We start from the raw sequence: 23,250 nt of genomic DNA, 5'->3' as shown, positions 1-23,250 counted from the left end.
ACTTTTCAAAGTTTTTCTCTTTAATTTTTAACTAACTTAAAGTTAATCCTGGGCAGTGCTACAACTATTTGACCATCACCTTGATAAAAATGAAGAACTCTCCCTTCCCTGCTAAAAACTGTTTTAAGTTCAAACTGGATTAAATTGAATTCCTTTTAGTAGTTCGGTATAAAAGAGAAGCTGTTAAACTATGACCCTTCCCGTTTCTCTTATTTTCTTGGAGAATCTTTAATGCCAAGTTTGAAGAGCGGGCATAAGGCATTGAATTATATTTAACATGTTAACAGTCTCATTATGACCACACTCCTAAGGTTGAAGAAGCTAAGTTTCAGAGAGGATATTTAATTTGCCCAAAGAGTTGATAAGTGATAGGGTCCCAAATTGGGTTCAGGTCTATTTGACACTTTGAAATGAACAACTGCTATTTTTTTTTAAAGATTTTATTTATTTATTCATGAGAGACACAGAGAGAGAGGAGAGAGGCAGAGACGTAGGCAGAGGGAGCAGCAGGCTTCCTCAGAGGAACCGATGCGGGACTTGATCCTAGGACCCTGGGATCACAACCTGAGCCAAAGGCAAACAGACACTCAACCACTGAGCCATCCATGTGCCCTGAACAACTGCTATGTTAGTTAAAACTTGGTTAAAAAATTATTGTAATAATTGATTTGTACTACATACAATACTACATATCAATTATTACAAATAAGGGGTAGTGAACAGTATGAGTTATTAATATTCCAGGTGAAGAAATATAGGGAACTTTAAAAAATAATGTAAGACTGCAAAAGTTCATCACCTTATTTTTTAACATTGCCTTTTCAAGTCCACACCTTTTTGGGCTCCAAATGTTTTGTTTACCAGCTTCTTACTTCAACTAATGGTACCTGTCCCAACCATTAGCTTCCCCAGGATATAATTTGATGCTTATTTGGTAAACTTCAAGTATGTGATTATTGTAGGTTTATGTATATTAACCACTCCTATCTAATCCTGGTAGAAAAATACTTGTGCTGATCCAGATTAATTGTAAGGTTTTAAATGGTTCAGTTTATACGAGGGTAACACAGAGAAAATTATCTTGTCCACACCCCATGTATCAGTTGTTGCTGGTTGGTCTCTGGCCTGCTACCTGAGTCTTTTTTATGTCCTGTGGGTGTTTGAAAACTTACCCGTTGGTATTGTAAATTTCAGGAATCATGAGTGTTTTTACTTTCTACCTTATATAAGGCCACTTTAGACGGTTAACCCAGAATAATCACTTAGAAATTGACAATTGTCACCATATTAATTTCAAGTTACTAATTAAGGCTGATTAGTTGTGAAGTTGCCCAAATTTCATATTCATTGTGACCCTGGCAGCAAGAAGGGAGTCTGATAAGTATTGTAATGCTAACATAAATTTTTTTTCTTGCTTTAGCATTTTCTGAACATCGTTAGAGCATTTTACAACACATTTTGTGTTCTTTAACATTTTATGAACAGCTTTAGAACACTTTAGAACACATCTTGTGGTCCTGAGTCTGTTGCTATAGTGAAAGCTTATAATGCTTTATTATTCAGGAAAAAGATTTCTGTCCATGAACTAGAAAGTTCCTAAAAGAGGACATTGATCCACTAAAAGGTGAGAGATTTAAAAGCAGATTAATATTTTAATCATTCATCAGAATTATATATATATTTTTTAATATTTTTTTTATTTATTCATGAGAGACGTAGAGAGAGAGAGGCAGAGACACAGGCAGAGGGAGAAGCAGGCTCCATGCAGGGAGCCCACCATGGGACTTGATCCCGGGTCTCCAGGATCAGGCCCTGACCTGAAGGCAGCATTAAACCTCTGAGCCACCAGGCTGCCCAAAATTATATATATTTTATATATATAATTATGTAGTGTATATTGATAGATATATATATATATATATAAAATATATATATATATTTTAGACGGTTAACCCAGAATAATCTCTCTCTCTCTCTATATATATATATATATATATGTGTGTGTATATATATATATATACCCACACACTCTAACATATATATTTGTGTATCCTGTGTGCCAGGCACTGTGCTAGGTGTTAGGGCTACAATAATGAGCAAAAATATGCAGAGTCCGTACTTCTGTGGCACTTAAAGTCTAATGAAAAGATAGATGGACATAAATTAAATAGTCACTCTCATGCATGGTATAATTACAAACTAAGAAAAGTAGCCTGCAGGTAAGGAACATGATTCTACTTGAGAAAGACCTAGCTATGGGATTAGTGAAGCCTCATGGGGTAAAGCAGTTCCTGAACTATATGATTTAGAGGGTGAACAGGTATTATTATATGAGAAGAAAATATTTTATACTGAACTGCATGTACAAAGTCCCAGTGACACAAAGGGACTATGGGGCATTCAAGAAGGCAAATATATAAGACCACTATAAAAGGAGCTAAGGGTACCCTGGTGGGATGCCATCACTTTTTTAAAGTTCTCTTTTAATGGGCTACCAAAAGTTGTATTTAACTTTTTTTAAGTGATTACTTTGTGCCAGATGTGATTATAAGGACTTGAATAACCTCAAGTCCCAATGAGATAGGTACTATTATTGCCATTTCACAGATGAGGAAAGTTACTGAATAAAGTTGCTCTGTGATACTCTTCTACTATATTCTTCTTCCTGTCCTATATTCAGGTATGACCAGAGAGACAGAACTCTCCTATCCTAAGGTAGCCTTGATAATTGAAATTTCCAGAGAATTTGGATGCAGGTAGACATTCAGGAGAAGCTCTCTGGGTGCCATGCTCTTACCCACAAGGTGGAGCTCAAGTGTGGATCATGGAGAGAGCCATGGGGTATCACTGCAACTGTCGTATTTGTGGATCTTATTTTATTCATGTTTGATACTGAAAATAGGACAGCAACATAAATATTTTGACCCACCTTTGAGAGTAAAGAGGTTATTATTACCAAACACTCACTTTTCTTTTTCCATTGTATTTTTCTCTGGTGGTTGTTGAAAGAAAATACGTGTATTTATTTGGCTATTTGATATGTCTGGGCTTACCAGTATATACTTTCAACTAGAATTCTTCTCATTATTGTTTGTCTGAATTGGTTGACTGAATCATTTCCTTTCTTTCCAGAGATCTGGTTGGAGTTGGAGGGTGAAAGAAAATGGATCCTTTTTCTGATTTACCTGCAGAGAACCTAACCATTGCAGTCAATATCACCAAGACTTTGTCCTCAACAGCAATGCATAGATTTAATTCCACTAATGACCCACCTTCAATGTCAATAACAAGGCTTTTTCCAGCCTTACTAGAATGTTTTGGCATAGTCCTTTGTGGCTACATAGCAGGAAGAGCCAATGTCATAACATCAACACAGGCCAAAGGACTAGGAAATTTTGTCTCCAGATTTGCACTTCCAGCTTTATTATTCAAAAATATGGTTGTACTTAATTTTTCCAATGTGGATTGGTCTTTCCTATATAGTATTTTGATTGCCAAAGCTTCTGTATTTTTCATTGTATGTGTATTAACCTTATTGGTTGCCAGTCCAGACAGTCGATTTAGCAAAGCTGGACTATTCCCTATTTTTGCTACACAAAGTAATGACTTTGCATTGGGATATCCTATAGGTAAGTTATTTTTTTTTTCAAGTTTTTTTAAAAATTCAAGTGTTTTAGGAAGTAGCAAAATATAATCCTTTAATTTGTCTAAGCATTTTTTAGTGACAGATATTTACTTATATCTAAAAAAAAAAAAAAAGAATCTCTTGGGGCACCTGACTGGCTCAGTTGGTAGAGCATGTGACTTAACCTTAAGGCCTGTGAATTTGAGCGCCATGTTAGAGGTAGAGTTTACTTTAAAAAGAACAAAAGTCACAAAGCCTCATTCCAAATCTCTGTACTTTGTACCACCCCACAATGCCTACCCCCAAAAGGGACTAAATCTTTAAAAATTTCAAATAAAAAGATCTCTTATATTTTTTCTTAAATATTTCTTACATTAGGGTGAATTCTATTTTTTCCTCAAACTCAGAGTTTGAAGCTCTTTCAGATGTTGACCTAAAATAAATAGTCATACCTAAATAAACTCTATAAATCATCTTTCTAATACATTCTTTTTCTTCTCAGCAACCACATGAAAGAAGTTTAGGTTCCAGAAGGGATTAGAGTCTGATTTAAATTATACTAGAAAGATAGACACGTCGTATAAAAATAGTTATTAAATGTTAGCAGTGCAAATTTACGAGACTTTTCTCCCCTCCATCATTTTTCTTGCCATCCAGAATATATATTGCTTTACATTAAATCTTGTTGTTGAGTTTATTATTTAAACTGTCAGTGTATTTCCATTGAAGTTAATTTCTTGTATAAGAACAAAAATGGTGAGAGCTTTTTACCTTTTCAACAATTCCTTCCTAGCCTTTCCAACTCTTTAGGCAGCCTAATTTTATGTTTCTATGTGTGTTTTCCTGATAAAACCTTTGGGATGGTGAGATATCTTGAATGTATTCTTTTTTCCAAAACACTCTAAGTACATATCTACCTAGTAGCTACTTTTTATATTTTTATATTTATTTTTTTTAAGATTTATTTATTTATTTATGATAGACATAGACAGAGAGAGAGAGAGAGAGAGAGAGAGAGGCAGAGACACAGGAGGAGGGAGAAGCAGGCTCCATGCCGGGAGCCCGACGTGGGACTCGATCCCGGGACTCCAGGATCGTGCCCTGGGCCAAAGGCAGGCGCTAAACTGCTGAGCCACCCAGGGATCCCCAATATTTTTCCCCAATATATTTTTATATTTAAATTAAAGTTTATGTTGTGCTTTGACCACGTGTCATGATATGAGGACTTGAATATTATGGATGTATTCATTCATTCACGCATTCATAGGGACCTGTTACATATTAACGTTTGTGCTAACAGATGGGAATATACCAGTCAACAAAGTTCTCAAACATTTTGAACTTACATCTTAATGTGAAAATAAAAGAAAAATTAAAATAAATCAGGTAATGACAAGAGTCATAAAAATAAAGTAGCATAGAGGGCTAGGAATGACGAGGTACTATCTGACATAAGGGTCAGTAAAGACCTCTCTGATATATCTTCTGAGCAGAGACTGAAAGAAATTTATTGAAATGGACAGCTGAAAACTACCATTAACTCCCAGATTCCTTATTCAGTAGTTTTAAAACTTTCTCCTCACCCAACTGTTAATTATTTCCCTTTTCTCCTCTTTTGCCCTTCCTCCATCTCACTAACCAGAAATAGAGCTAAATTATAGAAATTAAATACTAGGAGTAAAGCAGGAAGTTTATAAGAGAAGAGAAACTGGGCTCTTAGATTAGTGAGCTATAAATAGTAACTATAAAGGTGTTCCTTTAAGGTTATTGAATTTTAAAATTAAGGATGAACCAAGCATTTAAATAAAGACTTTGGAAATAAAATAAGTCCATCTCCTCAGGAGCATTAATAATGTAGATTTGTCAAGGTATTTATGACATAAAGACCTTATAAGTGACTCGGTATCATAGTGTTAAGTATTTAACAAATATTATATTATCTTAATTTAGGCATAAACTATAAGTATATAGTTTCATGTTCTCGTAGATTAGTAAGTACATAACTAAACAACTAACATTTGTAACTTAATACTTTATAGAGTATTTTCTTATATACTTAGGTAGGGCAGATACTTTTAATCCTCAGTTTCAAATAAGGACACAGGCCTTCAGAGATTTAATTGTTATATCCCAGGTCACACAGCTAATGTGACTGAGATCCAAACCTAGGTCTTTTGGTTCTAAATCCTAGGCATTCTCTTATGCCACACAGTTATATAACATGCCCATTTAATCTTCGGAAGACCTAACTAGCCTGTAACTCATAAATATCAGAGGGAATCAAACATTTTTTTATCTTTAGATTATTCTAAAGGTATTCCATAAAATGAATAGCAGTGGAAAAAGATGTATTAGATGAGCTTGTGCATTTTCATGTTAAAGCAGCATCTCCAAATCAAAATGTAGTCAGCTGTTTTCATTACTGTTTTTCTTATGTCCCACCTTGGATCGCTGAATCTGGCAATAATCATGTTCCCAGCAGTGTGCTAGTCCAATTTCCCTGATGATTATCCTTCTAAATTTTGAGTAGTCATTTTTTGTTTTTAAATCACAAATAATATAAGAGCTCTTGTAACATTAGGTTGCAGACAATAACCTTACCAGAAACCAACAGTATACACAAAAGTGCTTACTTATATATCTGCAGATTGGAAGGTGTGGTACAGAACCGTAGGGCTGTGTATCTGCTCCAGTGAGCTTATTTATTATTGCTGCTCATGCCCATCTGCCTTCTGGGGCTTTTCAGGATGAACAGAGAAGACTGTGTCTCTAGTGAGAAGACCCGTTCTTTCTGTTTGTTACGTGATGTCTCCCAGGAATTCCCACTCTCTTGTTAACAGATTAGCATCATAGCTTATGAAAAATGTCCTTTTTAAGACTGCTTTTGTTCCACAGAATCAGTCCAATTTACAGGTGACTCGGGAGAAGGCAGATAAGTTAATGATAAAGAAAAAGGACATTCAAGTTTCCTTTCTCTCTATATTCTGACAATTATAACAGTCTATAATATTATATTAAAATGATGTAACAATATTCAAGTGGAAGAAGGCTGCAGTGCATTTAACAGAGTAAGAGAGAAGCTCGCTGTTTTTTAGAACAATTCTTTTCAAAGGTACTTTAAGAAATACGAGTTCGAGAAGAAACCAAGAATCTACCACAGTGAAATGTTGATTTCAGCAAGTCAGAATGGTTCCCTACCTCTGTCATCAAAAGATACTAATAAGGCATAGTTAAGTCCTATAATTTATTCTTCAAACAATGCTGATAGCATAAGTGCCTCGACTAATCATAATTATGCTCTAGTGCTTGAGCTGTAAACAGAAAGGAAATGAAGCATTTAACTATATGCCATTAAATAATAGGATGATCTTGTCTGGGTCTTTGTGTTATTTGCTAGGGATTGAAGCCCGGCAGGAATCAAAATAGGAGCCACAGTGGGTGGTTAATTTTGTCTCTTAGTTCCTCATAGTGGGATTCTCTCCTCCTCCCCCCCACCAAGAGCTTTATTTGTAAGTGTTAATTAATTAGAACTTAATAGTTGATATAATCATTATAAATCTAATTTGTTAGTATAGGTCACTGGTTTTCATATTTGAAAAACCATCTTTTGATTGGTGATAAAAGCACTGCCAATTCATAGATAAATATGTAACTTTAATTATGCAAACGAATGGCAGAAGTGTACTGAAATCCCCACACTGAACCCTGTTCTAGTGATTTAACAAGTATTTATTAATTCCCAATTTTTGCTCTCCCACTAGATTGGACCTTTTTTACCTTCATACACTTATTCAACTGACTCAAAATACCCTAATAGTAACCTGCTTCATAAGTATTCAGAATATGAAAAAAGAAAAAAATTGGATATAAAAAGAAACAAGTCTAAGAGAGAATAATTAGATATAAATTGCCGTGTGTTACAAAATACATTTTTACTTTGAAAACTTTGACATTCGTTGATGTGATAATTCCATTCAGGGAGTATTTTCAGATTTGCTCAGCCCTGCACGAGGGACTGGGTGGGGGTTCTGAAGAGATGCCTTCAAGGGACATTGTGATGAGGTGGCACTAGTAGGACACAAGGTGCCAGAGCCATCCAGAAGAGAGGAGATCCATGATATAGATTGAAGACTTGGTGGAGGCATTGGTACCTGACACAGGCCTTAAACTGTAGGCAAATTTAGGTAAGAGAGGAGAGACTTCAAGAAGTTGGGGAATGATGATCAGCATGTAGAACGGGTGGTTATGAACCTGGTGTTAGTCCAGCATAACTGCCATCTTTGGCTAGTGGAGGCTTTGCCTTAAGGAATAGTGAGTAAGTAAAGGACCTTACTTAAGGAACTGAGTAAGTAAGGGACCACTTGTGGAGACTGGACTGTGAATGTCAAAAGAAAGGCTTTATTGCTGTTCTTGTGGGAGGTGAGAACTGTGGGAAAATCCTAAGTTTGGAAAGTTAAAATTTAGATGATATTGTCAGCAGCGAATAAAATGGATCCAGGGAGTGGTCAAGAAAAACCAAAAGAATATAAATTGGCAAACACAATTAATCCAATTTTGAGATTTCTGACTAGTGGTTCAAGAGAAAATACAAAAGATCCTGAAAGAAGACAATAGTTGGTGATTGGTTCAACATAGATCATAAAAGACTGCTGCTCAAATTTGCATTGAGCTTTTAAAACAATCTAAAGTCCATTATCAGATGGTGATTAAGTGTTAGAATGCCGGGAAAGTAAATTTCTGGAAAAAGGCATTAACTTAAGGGACTTTGTGTGCTGAAAGTTGTTAAAGGAAACACCTTATGCATTTAATTTTGGCCACTTGGGAAAGTATCTGTACTCAGATTGAAAACACAAGGCTTTAAGGCTTTTCCAAAAATATGCTATTTTAAAAATTGAGTGGTGGGCAGGTATGGAAGGCTTGCTCTTAGAGATGGAATGTCTGATCAGAAGGAGGGGAGCTGTCTAGAAATAGTTACCAAAAAAAAAAAAAAATGATGCTTTTTTGTACTTTAAAAGATGAAACCTTAATGAAACATGAAAGAAAACCAGTAGGAGATATTCAGCTCCTATATCTAATTTGGAAATCAGTGGAAAGAATTCGTGAAATTTTATGTAATCAAATAGGTTTTGTTTAGCCACTGCTTCATTTCAGGGATATTATAGACCTCTGTATGTGCTTAGCTGAGAAAAAAAAAGGGGAATCGAATCCTACACAAAAGTAGGTTTTAGCTAATGAGAGCCAGGTAGATTTCTAAAGGTTATATAATCTTGTTACATAACTTTAACAGGACATGTGCATGACATTAACTGAACTTATGTATCCTGAGTAAGTAAACTAATATATTTTCCTACCTGTGGAACTTTATCTTAATGTAAATTGAGAAATCTAATCTTTTACATTTTTTCACATGATCGCTTCTGTCTTTGCGAATGATTGTGGCTGTTGTTGTTGTTGTTGTTTTTAATCTTTCTTTCTCAACCTTCAATCATCTATGAATCATCCTTTATATGTTAGGTTGAATTTCACACCTTGTTGCCAAAAAATGTGCCTAAAGACCAGGTTGGTTACTCTAAGGCTCTAGGTTGCTCTGAACAACCCAACACAAGGCCACCAGCTCTCATGTCCATCAACAAACAGCTAGAAGTCTGATCCAACCTACCTGCCCCCTTCCAAGGAGACTCATTTTCTTTTATTTTCTTTTTTTATTTTTATTTTTATTTTTTTAGGAGGTTCATTTTATGCACTGGTTAGGTTCTAAAGTCATCATGTATAGTCAAATCCTTGAAAATCCCTTAAATCACCCACAAAATGCAACGCACATACTTTGTGCATTTTGTATCATTTCTCGTAAGTCTAGCAGTCAGATTTGTTTTTCTCTAGCGTTTTTCTTCAATGAACAGGTGAAATAATTAATTTGCATTTGGGAACATGCCTGATGGGGGAGAAAATAAATCTTTTGTTTTCCTAAGAGTGTATAGTTTGAGTTTGTGTTAGTTAAATATGCATTGACATGACTCTATTCCGTTCGCGAATATTCCTTAGACCCACCTTTTCATTCCTAATTCTTCAGCATCTTCACAGGGTCTTCCTAAAGGCATTCATTCCTTATTTCTCTCAATTGGAGGCTGTTTATTTTCTCTTCACCTGCATCCCACGTGAGCAATAGTACAATAGGTGATAGGTGGAGGCGGCATCCTCATAGCCATCGCGTACCTCTGCTAGGCCATTATTCTCTGCTCTTTTGTAGGAACTGCTTCTTTGGGGTATGTACTGCCTACCTAGACTGTTCATCCTCCTTGCTGTCATCACTGACCTCATTCTGATCATTCTTCCTCATTTAGTGAAGATTTTAATATCTGGCTCATTGTCATCTCGACTTCCAAGCTTTGCCATTATCTTGTTTGAATTTAGCATCAATGGGAACTACCCGTTAAATCCTTGCCTTTCTCAGTTCCCTGACTTCTCCATCTCCAGTGATGTTTTCCTCTGCTCCCTTTCAGCCACCAACTCCTACAGCACATCCTAGACCTCGGCATTTGGGAAAAATTAAATTCAGTAGGTTAATATCTTACTTACTTTGAACTCCTGACCTTCCAACTACTTGTCATCTTTGGATTTTGGAGGGACTCCAGTCCCTGACTCCTCTGCTTTTTATCTGAGAGCCACCTCCCGTCTTCATTTCTTTTCCATTAGAGCTTGGACTCTATGCCTCCAGTGCTACTCCCTTCTCTAACCTTTGTAGTCTGGTTTTGGTTCCCTACTCCAGTGCAGCCTCTCTCAAGGGAACCAAACCACTTTGTTGCTATTACTACTTGTATAATTTCTTACTAAATTTGTACTTGGAATTGTTTCTTTTAAGAATTCTGCCCCTTTACTGAGACTAGTCTTAGCCTCTACATATTAAAAATTAGTGGGTTTCACTAACAGTAATTTTTTTAAAGATTTTATTTATTTATTTATTTATTTATTTATTTATTTATTTGAGAGAAAGAGGGAGAGGGAGGAAGGGGGAGGGGCAGAGGGAGAAGCAGGATCCCCGCTGAGCAGGGAGCCCCACTGAGGACTCAATCCCCCAGGACCCTGAGATCATGACCTGAGCATAAGTCAGGTGCTTAACTGACTGAGCCACCCAGGGATCCCCACTAACAATTTTTTAAAGTTGGTTATTATTTTATAAGCTAAATACCATTTAATATAGTGTGCTTTTCTTCCTTTTCACCTTTATTTCTAAAATTTACTTTTCCAAAGTAGGCTAATGAGGTCATTGTGCACTATTTATATTAATTTAATATGTTATAATTAAGCATAGAAAACATTATGTAATTTATTAATGCATTTCTGTGGTGATCATTTTTAAAACAATTTTAATTCATGTTTTGCAGTTGAAGCTTTATATCAAACTACATACCCAGAATATCTCCAGTACATTTACTTGGTGGCGCCAATATCTCTTATGATGTTAAACCCTATAGGGTTTATCTTCTGTGAAATCCAGAAGTGGAAAGACACTCAAAATGCGTCTCAAAACAAAGTGAAAATTGTAGGACTTGGACTTCTGCGTGTATTACAGAACCCAATAGTATTTATGGTTTTCATTGGCATTGCCTTCAATTTTATTCTTGATCAAAAGGTGCCCGTATATATGGAAAATTTTCTTGATGGACTTGCAAATTCTTTTTCCGGATCAGCTCTATTTTATCTTGGTCTTACAATGGTGGGAAAAATCAAGAAACTGAAGAAGTCAGCATTTGTTGTACTAATTCTTCTCATCACAGCTAAACTGTAAGTTTAATTTATTTAACTTGGGAACTGTATTTTGGGAAAGCCTTATTTAGCCAGTTCATTAGATGTGTCTGCAACTATTTTCTCATTTAAATACTCTGGTAGGGGTCCCTGGGTGGTGCAGCGTTTTGGCGCCTGCCTTTGGCCCAGGGCGTGATCCTGGGGACCCGGGATCGAATCCCACGTCGGGCTCCCGGTGCATGGAACCTGCTTCTCCCTCTGCCTGTGTCTCTGCCTCTCTCTCTCACTGTGACTATCATAAATAAATAAAAATTAAAATTAAAATAAAAAAAAAAACTCTGGTAGTAATACTCTCTCCTGAGTAGTTGTGATTTAAAGGAAAATGATGTTGGTATATTGTTGAAAGTTATTGCCTTATTCTGTATAGGATATTCTTTCCATTTTATCACCAGAAGATAGACTGTTGGCTTCCCCTTAACTTTTATATAGTTTTACTTAGTATCTCCTAATATCCCAGTTTGATCATATATTTAAAGGCAATTTTAGGACAGCCCGGGTGGCTCAGCGGTTTAGTGCCACCTTCAGCCCAGGGCGTGATCCTGGAGATCTGGGATCCAGTCCCACATCAGGCTCCCTGCTTGGAGCCTGCTTCTCCCTCTGCCTGTGCCTCTGCCTCTCTCTCTATGTCTCTCATGCATAAATAAATAAAATTTTAAATAAATAAATAAATAAATAAATAAATAAAGGCAATTTTAGAGGATTTCTGAATCTTCCAAATCTTTTAAAACCCTATTAGTAATGATGAAAACAATAATTTTGAATATAAGCTTTTTTTCATGCATTTTGGAGAAATATTCTATAATTTTGTGGGTGATTGAACTTTCTAAATAGGGAAGTCTGTACAAATGATTATTACTATCTGATCATAGCCTATCAAATGAAGTTTTTATCAGCTCCTTAGTTAACAGTTCCTTAGCTTATTTAGCTCATTAGCCATAGAACTACACTTCATGGTGCAGGTGACATAATTTTACTGCGACACTACCCCAAGGAACTTGGGGCATACTTAAATATCAGAATTAGCTCTTGTATAGACAGTTAAATTCATGAAAGCAGTGCAATATGAAATAGTATCTATATTTTCAAAATAACAAAAATGAATATAACTTTTGAAAATTTTTTATAATGTGGTGTTATGCTCCTTGGAAACAAAGTATTTTTTTAAAAGATTTTTATGTATTTATTTATGAGAGACACAGAGAGAGACAGAGACATAGGCATGTAGGACTCAATCCCAGGACCCCAGGATCACAATCTGAGCCCAAGGCACTCAACCCCTGAGCCACCCAAGTGCCCTGGAAACAAAGTATTAATTAGTATTGCCTCAGTAATGAACATGATTCTAATGTTAATAGTGTTGTCAACTTCAACTGAAATATTCTCATTTTAAAAATTTTTTGTCTTAAAAAATGTTTTTTTCTGGATCTTTGATCCCTATTAGATATTTTTAATCTTTTTCCTTAACTAAAAATACATATAAGAGCAGTCTCGTATTTCATACTAGAGCATATCTGTAGGTGCTGCTATGACAATGTTATCAACCCTGGCCTCATTCTTCTTAAAGGAAAGTTTCATTAGCTCAGCTTCCCTTTTATTCTCTTTCTATGGAATCCTGAAGGATTTGTTTAATAATTGACTCTTCACCAGGTCTGGATTTCACTACTTTTCTGCTCTACCTTGGTTGTTTCAGTTACTTCTTTTTGTCTTTATAGTGATGAAGAGGTATTTGTAAGATGTCTGTTTTTCTCGTGGCTTTCAGAATCTAATTGAGCCACATTGTTATCAATACCTGAACAATTTAAACCCCAAATCAAAATAAAGATCAGGGTTCTTTCCAAAAAGAAGTTTAGTAATTTTCTTGAAAAAAGTTTACTCAGATTATCAGTTTTTTTCTTTCAACATTTCAATTTTCTAGTAGAGGAAACAAAAATAGCAGTTACAGTTAAAACTTCTAAAAAATTTTTTAAGAAAATTATTTGTAGAACCAAAGCTGAGTTTGTTTCCTCCTAATCCTTGATGTTGAAAGTATTTCTTAGAATATTGTTACATCTAAATGACTTTAGTTGAATTCTTGATTCTTTCAAAATGTTCGCAAGTAGGCATGCAGAGACTATGTGCATGCAAATATATATACCTTATGGGGAAAAGAGGAATATAACCTAATGCCAGGTTCACTAGAACATCTCCCCTTTGGGGACCACTATGCTTTAATATCAAGTGAATGACACGTTACTTGTTTTTTTCAGCCTGGTGCTGCCACTTCTGTGCAGAGAAATGGTGGAACTCTTGGACAAGGGCGACAGTGTAGTGAACCATACAAGTTTATCAAATTATGCATTTTTGTATGGTGTCTTTCCTGTAGCACCAGGAGTGGCTATCTTTGCAACACAGTTCAACATGGAAGTAGAGATTGTATGTATATTACTACTTTCTAAGTTTGATTGTACAGTTAGTAGAAAAAATGAATTTTTAAAACACAGAGATCAGCATTCTTTAATGAGAATTTGATAAGTGAAAGCTACTTCATTGTAAATAAGGAGGCATCATGTAACATCAGGTAATAATAGAGTTATTTAATCTGGGGTCTTTTTTTAGCCATAACTTTTTTTGTTAGTCTTTTTTTGTTTAAGGATTTTATTGTTATGCTAGAGCTTAAAGATTTATTTATAAAGAATGATAATTTTTGAAGTTTTGGGTAAAAATAATCTGATTCATTCACTGATAATTCACCAGATGCAGAACACTACATAATCAATTGCAGTAAATAGCTATAATCAATTAACACTAAATTATTAGCTGTGTCTAAGCATATTGTACATGTTATTTATACCATTAAATGTTTTTGAAATATAACATGAAGTAACTTCATTTGTTCTAAATTGTTTAACAAAGGATAGTTCCATTATTTAATCTGTAAAATATTTATGTGGTAATTTTTTTCAAATTGATTTTATTGCTTTATATTTTATGAAATAGTATGGAAGGAAACTGGCCATCAGTTTAGTTAGATCATTAATATGGCTTACTTTCAAGAACCTAGAAGATAACCATTAGCTTGGGATGTCTACTTCTGGCTATGTGCAAATATTAATTGAGCATGGATTGGAAGAGGAATCAACGGAACTTTCTTTTAAGAACTCTCAGAAAGGGGGAGAATGGTATTAGAGAACATGCTGGAATTTAGAATGTCTTTTTATTGACTCTTGCTTTTATTTTAGAATGTACTGTGGCTATTTAAAATTTAGGGTCATTGTTTAATTGAGGCTATGAGTCTTTTCTCAATTTGATTTCATTTTTTTGCAGATAACCTCAGGGATGGTAATTAGCACATTTGTGTCTGCACCAATCATGTATGTTTCTGCCTGGTTACTAACCTTTCCCACTATGGACCCTAAGCCATTGGCATATGCCATCCAGAATGTTAGTTTTGATATAAGTATTATCAGCCTTGTCTCCTTGGTAAGTACGTTTCAGTGTAAATATGAGTGAAAACAGAATGAGTTTGAAAATAGCTTGGTAACCAGAAAGTTAGGGATTTAAAAATCTATTTTTAAAAATCTCTTATGCCATAGAGAAAGCTAAAGCCTGCCCATAAAATATAATACCAGCCTTCTGAGTTGTGTCTTTCGTTTTGAGAGTTAGAATCATGTAGCAGACAAGGCATGAGATTGAGTCAGACCTGGTTTGGCTCTTGGCCCTATCACAAACTAGCTGTATGTCTCAGCCTTTCTAAGCTCCAGTTTTCTCAGGTAGGAGATAGGGATACTAAGTTTACCTATTTCCACAGGTTGTTTTAAGGATTACCTAATGACGATATATGTGAAAAGCATCTGCAAGTGGCAAATCACTATACAAATACTACTAGTATTAGCTAATTGTAGTAGAAGCATGGGGTTGGAAGAAATCGTCCAACCACCCATTTAATGTTAATGAAACTTTCTGGATAGATCTAGTTCAAATTAAGTACTTAAACATTTGATGACTAGAGTATCTTGTAGCTCAAGTTGCCTGTGGAGTTCAAGCAATATTCTGGTTGAAAAACAAAAACAACACCTTGTTAAAGGAAGGAGGTAGGGATGAACATGTATATGGACAATGAATAAATGTGTGTCTAATGTATTTTTTAGGAAATTTTACTTCTGTTACATATTCTTAAAATCTGTGTTCTTTGATAAGAGGACAGTCTGGGGAGAGAAGTGATATAAATTTTAATTGATAAGGAGGGGAGAAGAAAGAAAGACATCAACCAGTATACTTAGCTGGGCACTTCAGAAGGAGAATAGAAACTCCATCCTTTTAAATGTGAGGGGTGCAAGGCAATTCATCTTAAAGTGGGCAATATGTATTGTTTGAAGTAAGACTGCCTGGAATTTAGATACCTCATGAACCAATGGTGGAATCAAAAGAAGAAAACTTAGAAGAGGACTTGTAACTGTATCTCCCACTAAAGATCTTTTCCTGAATAGTTGACAGTGAGCCTGTGTCTTAACCGAGCCACACAAGTACAGGAAGTCAGAACGTGGCCTTGGTCAAGACAATAGTTCTTAAAGACCTTGTCATTTCTAAACAGTTAATTTATGATAGGATCTCTCCATGCTTTGCTTTTCCCAAAATATAATGACATGTAATTATTAGTTTCAGGAGAATATCATAGTGATTCAATATCTTTATACATTATGAAGTGATCCCCATGATACATCAAGTTACCGTTTGTCACTCTTTGAAGTTATTATGATATTACTATATTCCCTATGCTGTACATTACATCCCCAGGACTTACTTATTTTATAAGTGTACTTCTCAGTCCCTATCTACCCTTCACCTGCCACCCAACTCCTCCCCTTTCTGGTGACCAGCAGTTTCCTGTATCTATGAGTCTGTTTCTGTTTTGTTTTGTTGGTTTATTTGCTTTGTTATTTGGATTCCACATAGAAGTGAAATCATAGAGTATTTGTGTTTCTCTTTCTGACTATTTCACTTAGCATAATACCTCCTAGGTCCATCCATGTTACTGCATCTCCATGCTATTTATTTTACTTTGGATATAGTAATTTACCTTAATATTCTGTTGGGAACCAGGTAGATTAACGTTAAGTAAAATATTGGAATTTCTTTCTGAGCCAAGATAAAGAGAATCCTTTAAAGAAGCTAATCAATGAGTTATTTGATAAGTAGTTATAAAGGTTAAGAAACCTGAATAACTTTTGAACCTTTTGTCTTTAAGATCTGGTCTCTGGCTATTCTTCTTTTGAGTAAGAAATATAAACAGCTCCCTCATATGCTTACAACTAATTTACTCATCGCTCAGGTTAGTAAACCTACAGATACTTAGAACTATGCTTTTTTCATTGACTGTTCTACTATAGAGGGGAAAATTATTTTCCTGGGTTTTTCCAGTTATAAGTTTGAAAGTATTTTTTATGAAGTGCAATCAATCACAGCTTGATTACAATGAATTTATGCCTAACTTATTATATACCACAGTAGGGCTTGAACTAATAATGTCGTTCAGCGATCACTTTGCATTTTTTAATAGAAACAATTAAGTCCTTAAAAATTGAACTCTCACAACCTTATTCTTCTAGTCAAATCTTTGCAAGTCTCAGTTTATGATGGAAAGAGGGTTAGCATTTTTCATGTAAACCATTACTAAATATAAGGTTAATATTTAGAATGTTTGTTTCAATTGAATATGTATACTGTTAAAGACTGTAAGAAGGGCTTTTATCATAAAACTTGAACGTTTAGTATAACTAGCATGATAATCATTCAGCAATCTTGTAAGAAGAATAATTATAATAAATTTGCTGCGAATCAAACATTTGTCTGACACACATGAATGACTGACTTTGTTTGTAATTTTTTCTTTAGTCTATTGTCTGTGCTGGAATGATGATATGGAATTTCGTTAAAGAAAAAAATTTTGTTGGACAAATTCTGGTGTTTGTTCTATTGTACAGCTCTCTCTATAGTACCTACCTGTGGACAGGTAAGATGGATAATTATTGGAAATTTAGGTCTTCTATCATTAGAAGCTATTTGAAATCTGGTAATCCAGGACTAACACATTCTCTCAGGCTCTTACGCTCACTACCATAGGCAGTCTGCAAAGTCAAGTTCTGTTTCCACGATATAGAGAAATAGTACTCTATTTCTGCCTGGGTTTAGGGGTTTCCAGTCACATGGTCTTTTTCCTCAGGATCTTTGGCTCTTGGCCACAGTCAGCACAGCTCCCTTTTGGAAACACCAAGATATTTGGTACTAGAAGCAAGTCGAGAAAGGAGGGAGAGAATGGGAGAGAAGTGGGAGGCATGTGAGATATGTCCCAGAGCTCACTATGAGAGTCCAACTGAACTGAGTGAAAAATTCTGACTCTGCTGTCAGCAAACAGTTTAGCTTTTGCAATCTCAGTTTCCTCCTCCATGAGACAGGATTATCATACCTTTCAGTTACTTTGAGAGCTAAATGAGATAAGGGGATTTATGCCTGGTACACCGGAGGCAGTCAACAACTGAAACTGTATTATTAAACAGAGGGGAAATGGTTATACAAGAACAAGAAAAGTAAGGACTACAAGGGAATGGAAATACAAGAGTACCCAGTAAGAAACTATTTCTCTTTTCAACTGGCTCCAAAAAAAGATACTCAAATATTTTAGCTTATTGTCATTTTGAAGTATAATATTTATTTGGAGGCATACATTCTGGTATGTTTGCCAAACAATCTGTGTGGCTGTTTTGTATTCAGACCACAAACGTGAACCTATAAAGTGGCACATAAAAGGAAATTGTAGCATGGTAGGGCTGGTGATAGCCACTTTTGGGAGGCAGGTGTCAGGAAATGGCTTCGAGGGACAGGCCTTTGATTTCATGCCTTCGAGATCAAAAGCAGGGCCCATCTAAGTCAATAGCCTTTTGAAGTGAAGCAACAATGTGGGGAGGAATAATAGAATGAAAAATTCAGTGCAAACAGGAGAAGGTGTGTGCTTTTTAAAGGCAGCACATCTGTAACCAAACCAACGTTGAGTTGGCTCCTTGGTGAGTCACAGATAGAAACCACCAGGTGAGTTGTCGCACAAAGGAAACTTTATTTGCAGCAAATAAGGAGATCACAGGGAATAGCTTCCAAAGCTGTGACTCCCCAAGCAAGGGTGAATGGGTTCCTTTTGTCTAGGGTTAGGGTGAATATTTAGATAGGGAAGCCTTGTCATCATATGTAGAGGCGGACATAAGGTCACGCATGCTCCTTATGGATATGTGGCTGTACATGCATTGTATGCCCTGTAAATGAGGCTTGTGCTCCTCCTTGGGTGGAGATTTTAGTGTTAGAATGAGGTAAAGGTAAGAGTAGGTCACCCCAGAGGTCACTCCGTAGTCCTTCTGCACGGGTGCATGCAAGTCGGGGATTTTGCTCAAACTGGTGTGGGTGGCCTGGGCCACAAAGCTCTTCCTCTGTTGCTTGAGGGGTAGTTTTGGTTTGCATCAGGCAATGTTATCCCTGGTTCTTTGCCTGAGTTAAGTTGGGAAGAAGAACTTAAGGAAAAATGTGAGACAAAGGTCTGTGGGTACAAGCAGATGAGCAGTAAATAACAAAGGTCTTGGGATCTAGCTGGTGACACATCTTGCATAGCATAAGAGTTCTCATGAGATGTCAAGTAAAAGAGCTTGAAGACTTTTATTTCCAAATACACATGGATAACCTGATCTCTAATACTTAGGCTTATCAAGGCTAAATTGATCATATGAATAGGAGAGCAGCCAGTAGATCAGTGTATCAAAAATCCCCAAGGTTCCCTGAAATCCTCCTTAAGCACACATGCCAAAATCTATCTGGAGCCCTTGTTCTGAATTCCTGGATCCCAATGAAGGTACCCTTTAACCTTGAGCTTATTATGCTAAAACAGAATTTTAGACTTACAGTGTCATTTTAAATCATCCTATTCAGCCATTTTTAGTTTCGCTCGTTCGCATACGGTCTTCACAATTTTTGCCGTATCTGTGTACCACTTGTCCTTTTTTTTTTTTTTAATTTTTCCCCAGAAATTTACTCACTTTTTTAATTTTAATAAATCGAGCTTTATATTAATAAAATCCCAGGGTTCGTGTGCTAGTTTTTCACGCACATGTTAAAATAAACACCCTTATACCACCTATAGTCTCTACACTTCGGAAACACTGGTGTAGTTTACATCCTTTATTTTTCAAGTGAGTTAAATGCGGCCAAAAGAGTTTAACTGATTCAGGCAGGAACTCTCACTGCTTCCACCAGCAACCCAAGAGAGATCCAGGGCTAGCCTGGGCCTATTTGTCTGTCAGTCTTTTCATAAAGCAAGAACTTTAAAGAGTGCCCTCACTACTGGAACAATTGGCACACCGTTGTGTACCTTGTTTCCCTGGCACTTTGAAATCCTAGAACTATAGAGTGCACAAGTATATTTAGGAAGGAGCAGTGGTAGTTAAGTGCCTCTTGAACTTGAGTAAGGTGTGGGTTCCCTGCAACGAAAAACAATTTTCAAGAGCCTTGGTGTTGATTTGTATTATTCTAGCACAGTATTACTTAATCTGTCCAATCCTAGGTCTGGGTATGAATTCCTCATATACAGCTAATACACAACTTTAAAACTGAAGCAGATTCACAGATGAGAGCCCCAATTACAAACTCAGTAATTCTGATTAGCATCGTTCACTGACATCACGGAATCTGAATCACAACCTTGAAATGTAAAATGGAACTCCTTTCTCTGGTTAGGATTTTTTTTTTTTTTTTTTTTTTTTTTTTTTTTTTTTTGCCTGGTTTGCCTTTACTTTCAGGTGTGGGCTTAGGACCTGGTTCATCTCACTGCTTTTCTCTCTTCAAACTACCACAGAACCTTCACGTGGACAGTGTGTTATGATATCATTTGGCCCTCACTTGGCTCAAACTTAATGTAAAACCAAATGTTAGCTCTGAGATCATGAGACTGTGCTTTGGTTATAAGATAGGCATCTAGATGATTATCACTGAAAATGTACCAATAGACTTAAGATTTCTCATAGAGATTTCCAGATCCTGCAGAATAGGTCTCAAGAACCCGAGGGAGCCGTGGTTCTGAGTCTTAGAAACACTGAGAGAGTTGGACTTACCTTGAATCAGGTTGGGTTTGTAGTCCTGTTCTGCCCTCTGCTGGCTATGTGGCTTGGGCAAACCCTTGTTTCCATATCTATTAAATGAAGGTGTTAATTTAAAAGTGATTCCTTCCAACTCTGAAGTTCTAAGATTCTGTAACTCTGTAGAATTTATTAAATAAGATATTACTTGTATAAATAATTGGGTTTAAGGTATAAGAAGCCCTCAAAAGTTTTTAAATATCTGTGTAAAATTCACATTATATTTGTATTAAGTTCTGTCATTTAGACTTGAGGCATTTTCCAAAAATTAAACCTGGGTAAGAATTGCCTATACTTAGCACCAGCAAATGAGGATGTTCTTATTTTTTAGACTTGCTCTGTATCCAGTTGGATTTTTTTTTTTTTTAACAAATATACTTAGATTCCTAACACATCAGACCAAAGAATAAACTGATTTGGGCCTTTGAAGACATCCTCATGTATAAAACAAGGAGATATGAGTAAAGAAATAATACAGAGGGAAAACATGAATGACTTTGAGTCAAACTTGCTTCAAAATATTGGGGACAGCATTTATTTGGAAAGAGTAAATTCTAGGGCCAAAACCATAGACTACCATTGAAATAAGCTTGGTTAAAGTTCTATGAGGTCTGATCAACATCGAGAATCATTATTGACCTTTCAATATATATCTCTTGTTCCTAGGCCTTCTGGCAATTTCTTTGTTTCTTTTGAAAAAGAGAGAGAGTGTACAAATTCCTGTTGGAATCATCATCATATCTGGCTGGGGGTAAGTTGATAGTTTTCTGTTTGCTTACATGTTTTCCATATATTCAGTTACTATTCATCCTCTCTTTCTCTCTCTAAACCTTATTACAGAATTCCTGCTCTCCTTGTTGGTATTCTTCTGATAACTGGAAAACATAATGGAGATAGCATTGACTCAGCTTTCTTTTATGGAAAGGAGCAGGTAAGAAGAGTTTATTGACAGTTCAGTTCTTGGGAACATCTCTCTTTAGTTTGTTCCTAGGTTCTGCTATACTTACATTAGAAGAACAGATTTAAAAATCTGTTCCAATTTATTGCATATCCCACTGGTGATCCTATATCACTTTAAGTCACACCTCAAAATGTGGTAAAGATTTTATAGGTCTATATTCATTTTTAGCTGAGGATTTCCAAATGCTTGAGACTTATCAGGTCTTCTTAAACCCAATAAGTGAGTAAAGAAATAATACAGGAGGGAAAACTTATGAATTATGCTTCCTCTACTGGAAGAGCGATTAATTTAAAGATATTTAATGAGTTAGCAGTAATAATAAAAGCCATGTTCTTGACTTTCAGTCCTATTATAAATATAAATTTCAGAATAGTAAGTATCTGGGGGAAAATGTGCTTAAGAAGCTGTAGTGTCTCAGCTGATCAGAATTCTCTAGGGGTAGGACCCAAACATGTGTGTTTAAAAAAAAAAAAAAACCTTCAAAAGATTTTTATTTCTTATCCTCTTTTTTCTGTTTTATAATTTTGAATGTTATTGGGTTGTCATGAGAATAAATAAGATTATACATATAAAAGACTTCGACTAGTGTTGGCATATGTTAGTACTCAATTAGTATTAGCCAGAATTATTTATGTTTAATATTATTACCATTGCAGAGTCTCTAGTTGGAGTATGGTTGAACTGCATATTAAAGCAAGGAAAAACTTTGAAATAAAAAAGGTCTGTAAGCAGTCCTTCAGACTCCTTATAGAGGAAACCAATGACATTGGTGTATAGTGAAAGAAGCATCTAGAAGTCGTATGATTCCAAGCAAATCCTGATTTCTCTTCAAGTAACTTACATGCCTGTCATACTTTTACTCTTTCTTGAGAACCACCGTTCGGGAGCATTTATAGCTGTGGAGATAATGCATTTCCCACCAAACAGCAGTTCCCTTAAGCTACTCTACTAAGATTATTTAGCTGGGATTGTGAAAAGTGGCCTAATGTCTTTTTGCGATGTTGGCAGATGATCATCACAGCAGTCACCCTGTTCTGCAGCATTGTGATAGCTGGCATCTCACTCATGTGTATGAACCGCACCACCCAAGCAGGACGCTATGAAGGTTTCGACCAGTCTCAGAACGACAAAGCAGCAGAGCCTGGGAACGCCGCTTTTGAGGAGAGTTCAGTGCCAGTAAATGAACCGGAACCTTTTACAAGCTCTATCCCAGAAACAGGTATGATCCTTACACATAAAGAAACTCTTACATGCCTGTGTAGCATGTCTCGTAAATGTTTGGCTTCGGGGAATTTCCTTGAACTATCTTGAATATCACGTGTATTTGTCAAGTGAGGGACTTGAATAATAGTAATAGAAAGAGCTTGCAAGTTCTTCTTTAGAGTCAACTTCATAAATCTTTTGTGAGAATAATCTTATGTGAATAATCTTATGTTAAATCCTAAAATGGCTTTGGACCTGAGAGTTTAGGAGAAAGTGACAACTGAAGGACGTCCCTTTGTAGGGAAAGAAGGCACTTCAAACACATGCTAATCTGACAATATTGTCTCAGGTGAGCACCATCAACCAAGTGAGCTGAAGGCCTGTTTTGGCAGAATTAATAGTCAGGAATTGACAAACTATAGTCTACAGGCCAAATCTGATCCACCACCTGCTCTTATATGGCCCCAGAGCTAAGACTAGTTTGTATATTTTTAAAGCCTTGAAGAAAAATT

The 23,250-nt window shown here is 35.9% G+C and overlaps 1 protein-coding gene across 4 annotated transcripts in view; it reads left to right on the top strand.

Moving 5' to 3' along the window:
• The window catches only part of GPR155 (G protein-coupled receptor 155), a 43,583-nt gene that overhangs the window by 1,513 nt on the left and 18,820 nt on the right, over positions 1-23,250 (top strand). For all 4 annotated transcript variants that reach the window (XM_025994008.2, XM_025994010.2, XM_025994009.2 and 1 more), the window contains 9 exons: positions 3,133-3,629; positions 11,008-11,407; positions 13,675-13,840; positions 14,732-14,887; positions 16,653-16,736; positions 17,300-17,417; positions 21,241-21,325; positions 21,415-21,505; positions 22,544-22,754. In XM_025994008.2, coding sequence (XP_025849793.1) covers positions 3,164-3,629; positions 11,008-11,407; positions 13,675-13,840; positions 14,732-14,887; positions 16,653-16,736; positions 17,300-17,417; positions 21,241-21,325; positions 21,415-21,505; positions 22,544-22,754 — 1,777 coding nt within the window. In that variant the 5' untranslated portion in view covers positions 3,133-3,163. The remainder of the gene's footprint in view (positions 1-3,132; positions 3,630-11,007; positions 11,408-13,674; positions 13,841-14,731; positions 14,888-16,652; positions 16,737-17,299; positions 17,418-21,240; positions 21,326-21,414; positions 21,506-22,543; positions 22,755-23,250) is intronic.

This window comes from Vulpes vulpes, chromosome 3 (assembly GCF_048418805.1).
Source record: "Vulpes vulpes isolate BD-2025 chromosome 3, VulVul3, whole genome shotgun sequence".
Taxonomy (NCBI): domain Eukaryota; kingdom Metazoa; phylum Chordata; class Mammalia; order Carnivora; family Canidae; genus Vulpes; species Vulpes vulpes.
The sequence above is the reverse complement of the archived record's forward strand: the minus strand, read 5'-3'. Positions and strand labels throughout refer to the sequence as shown.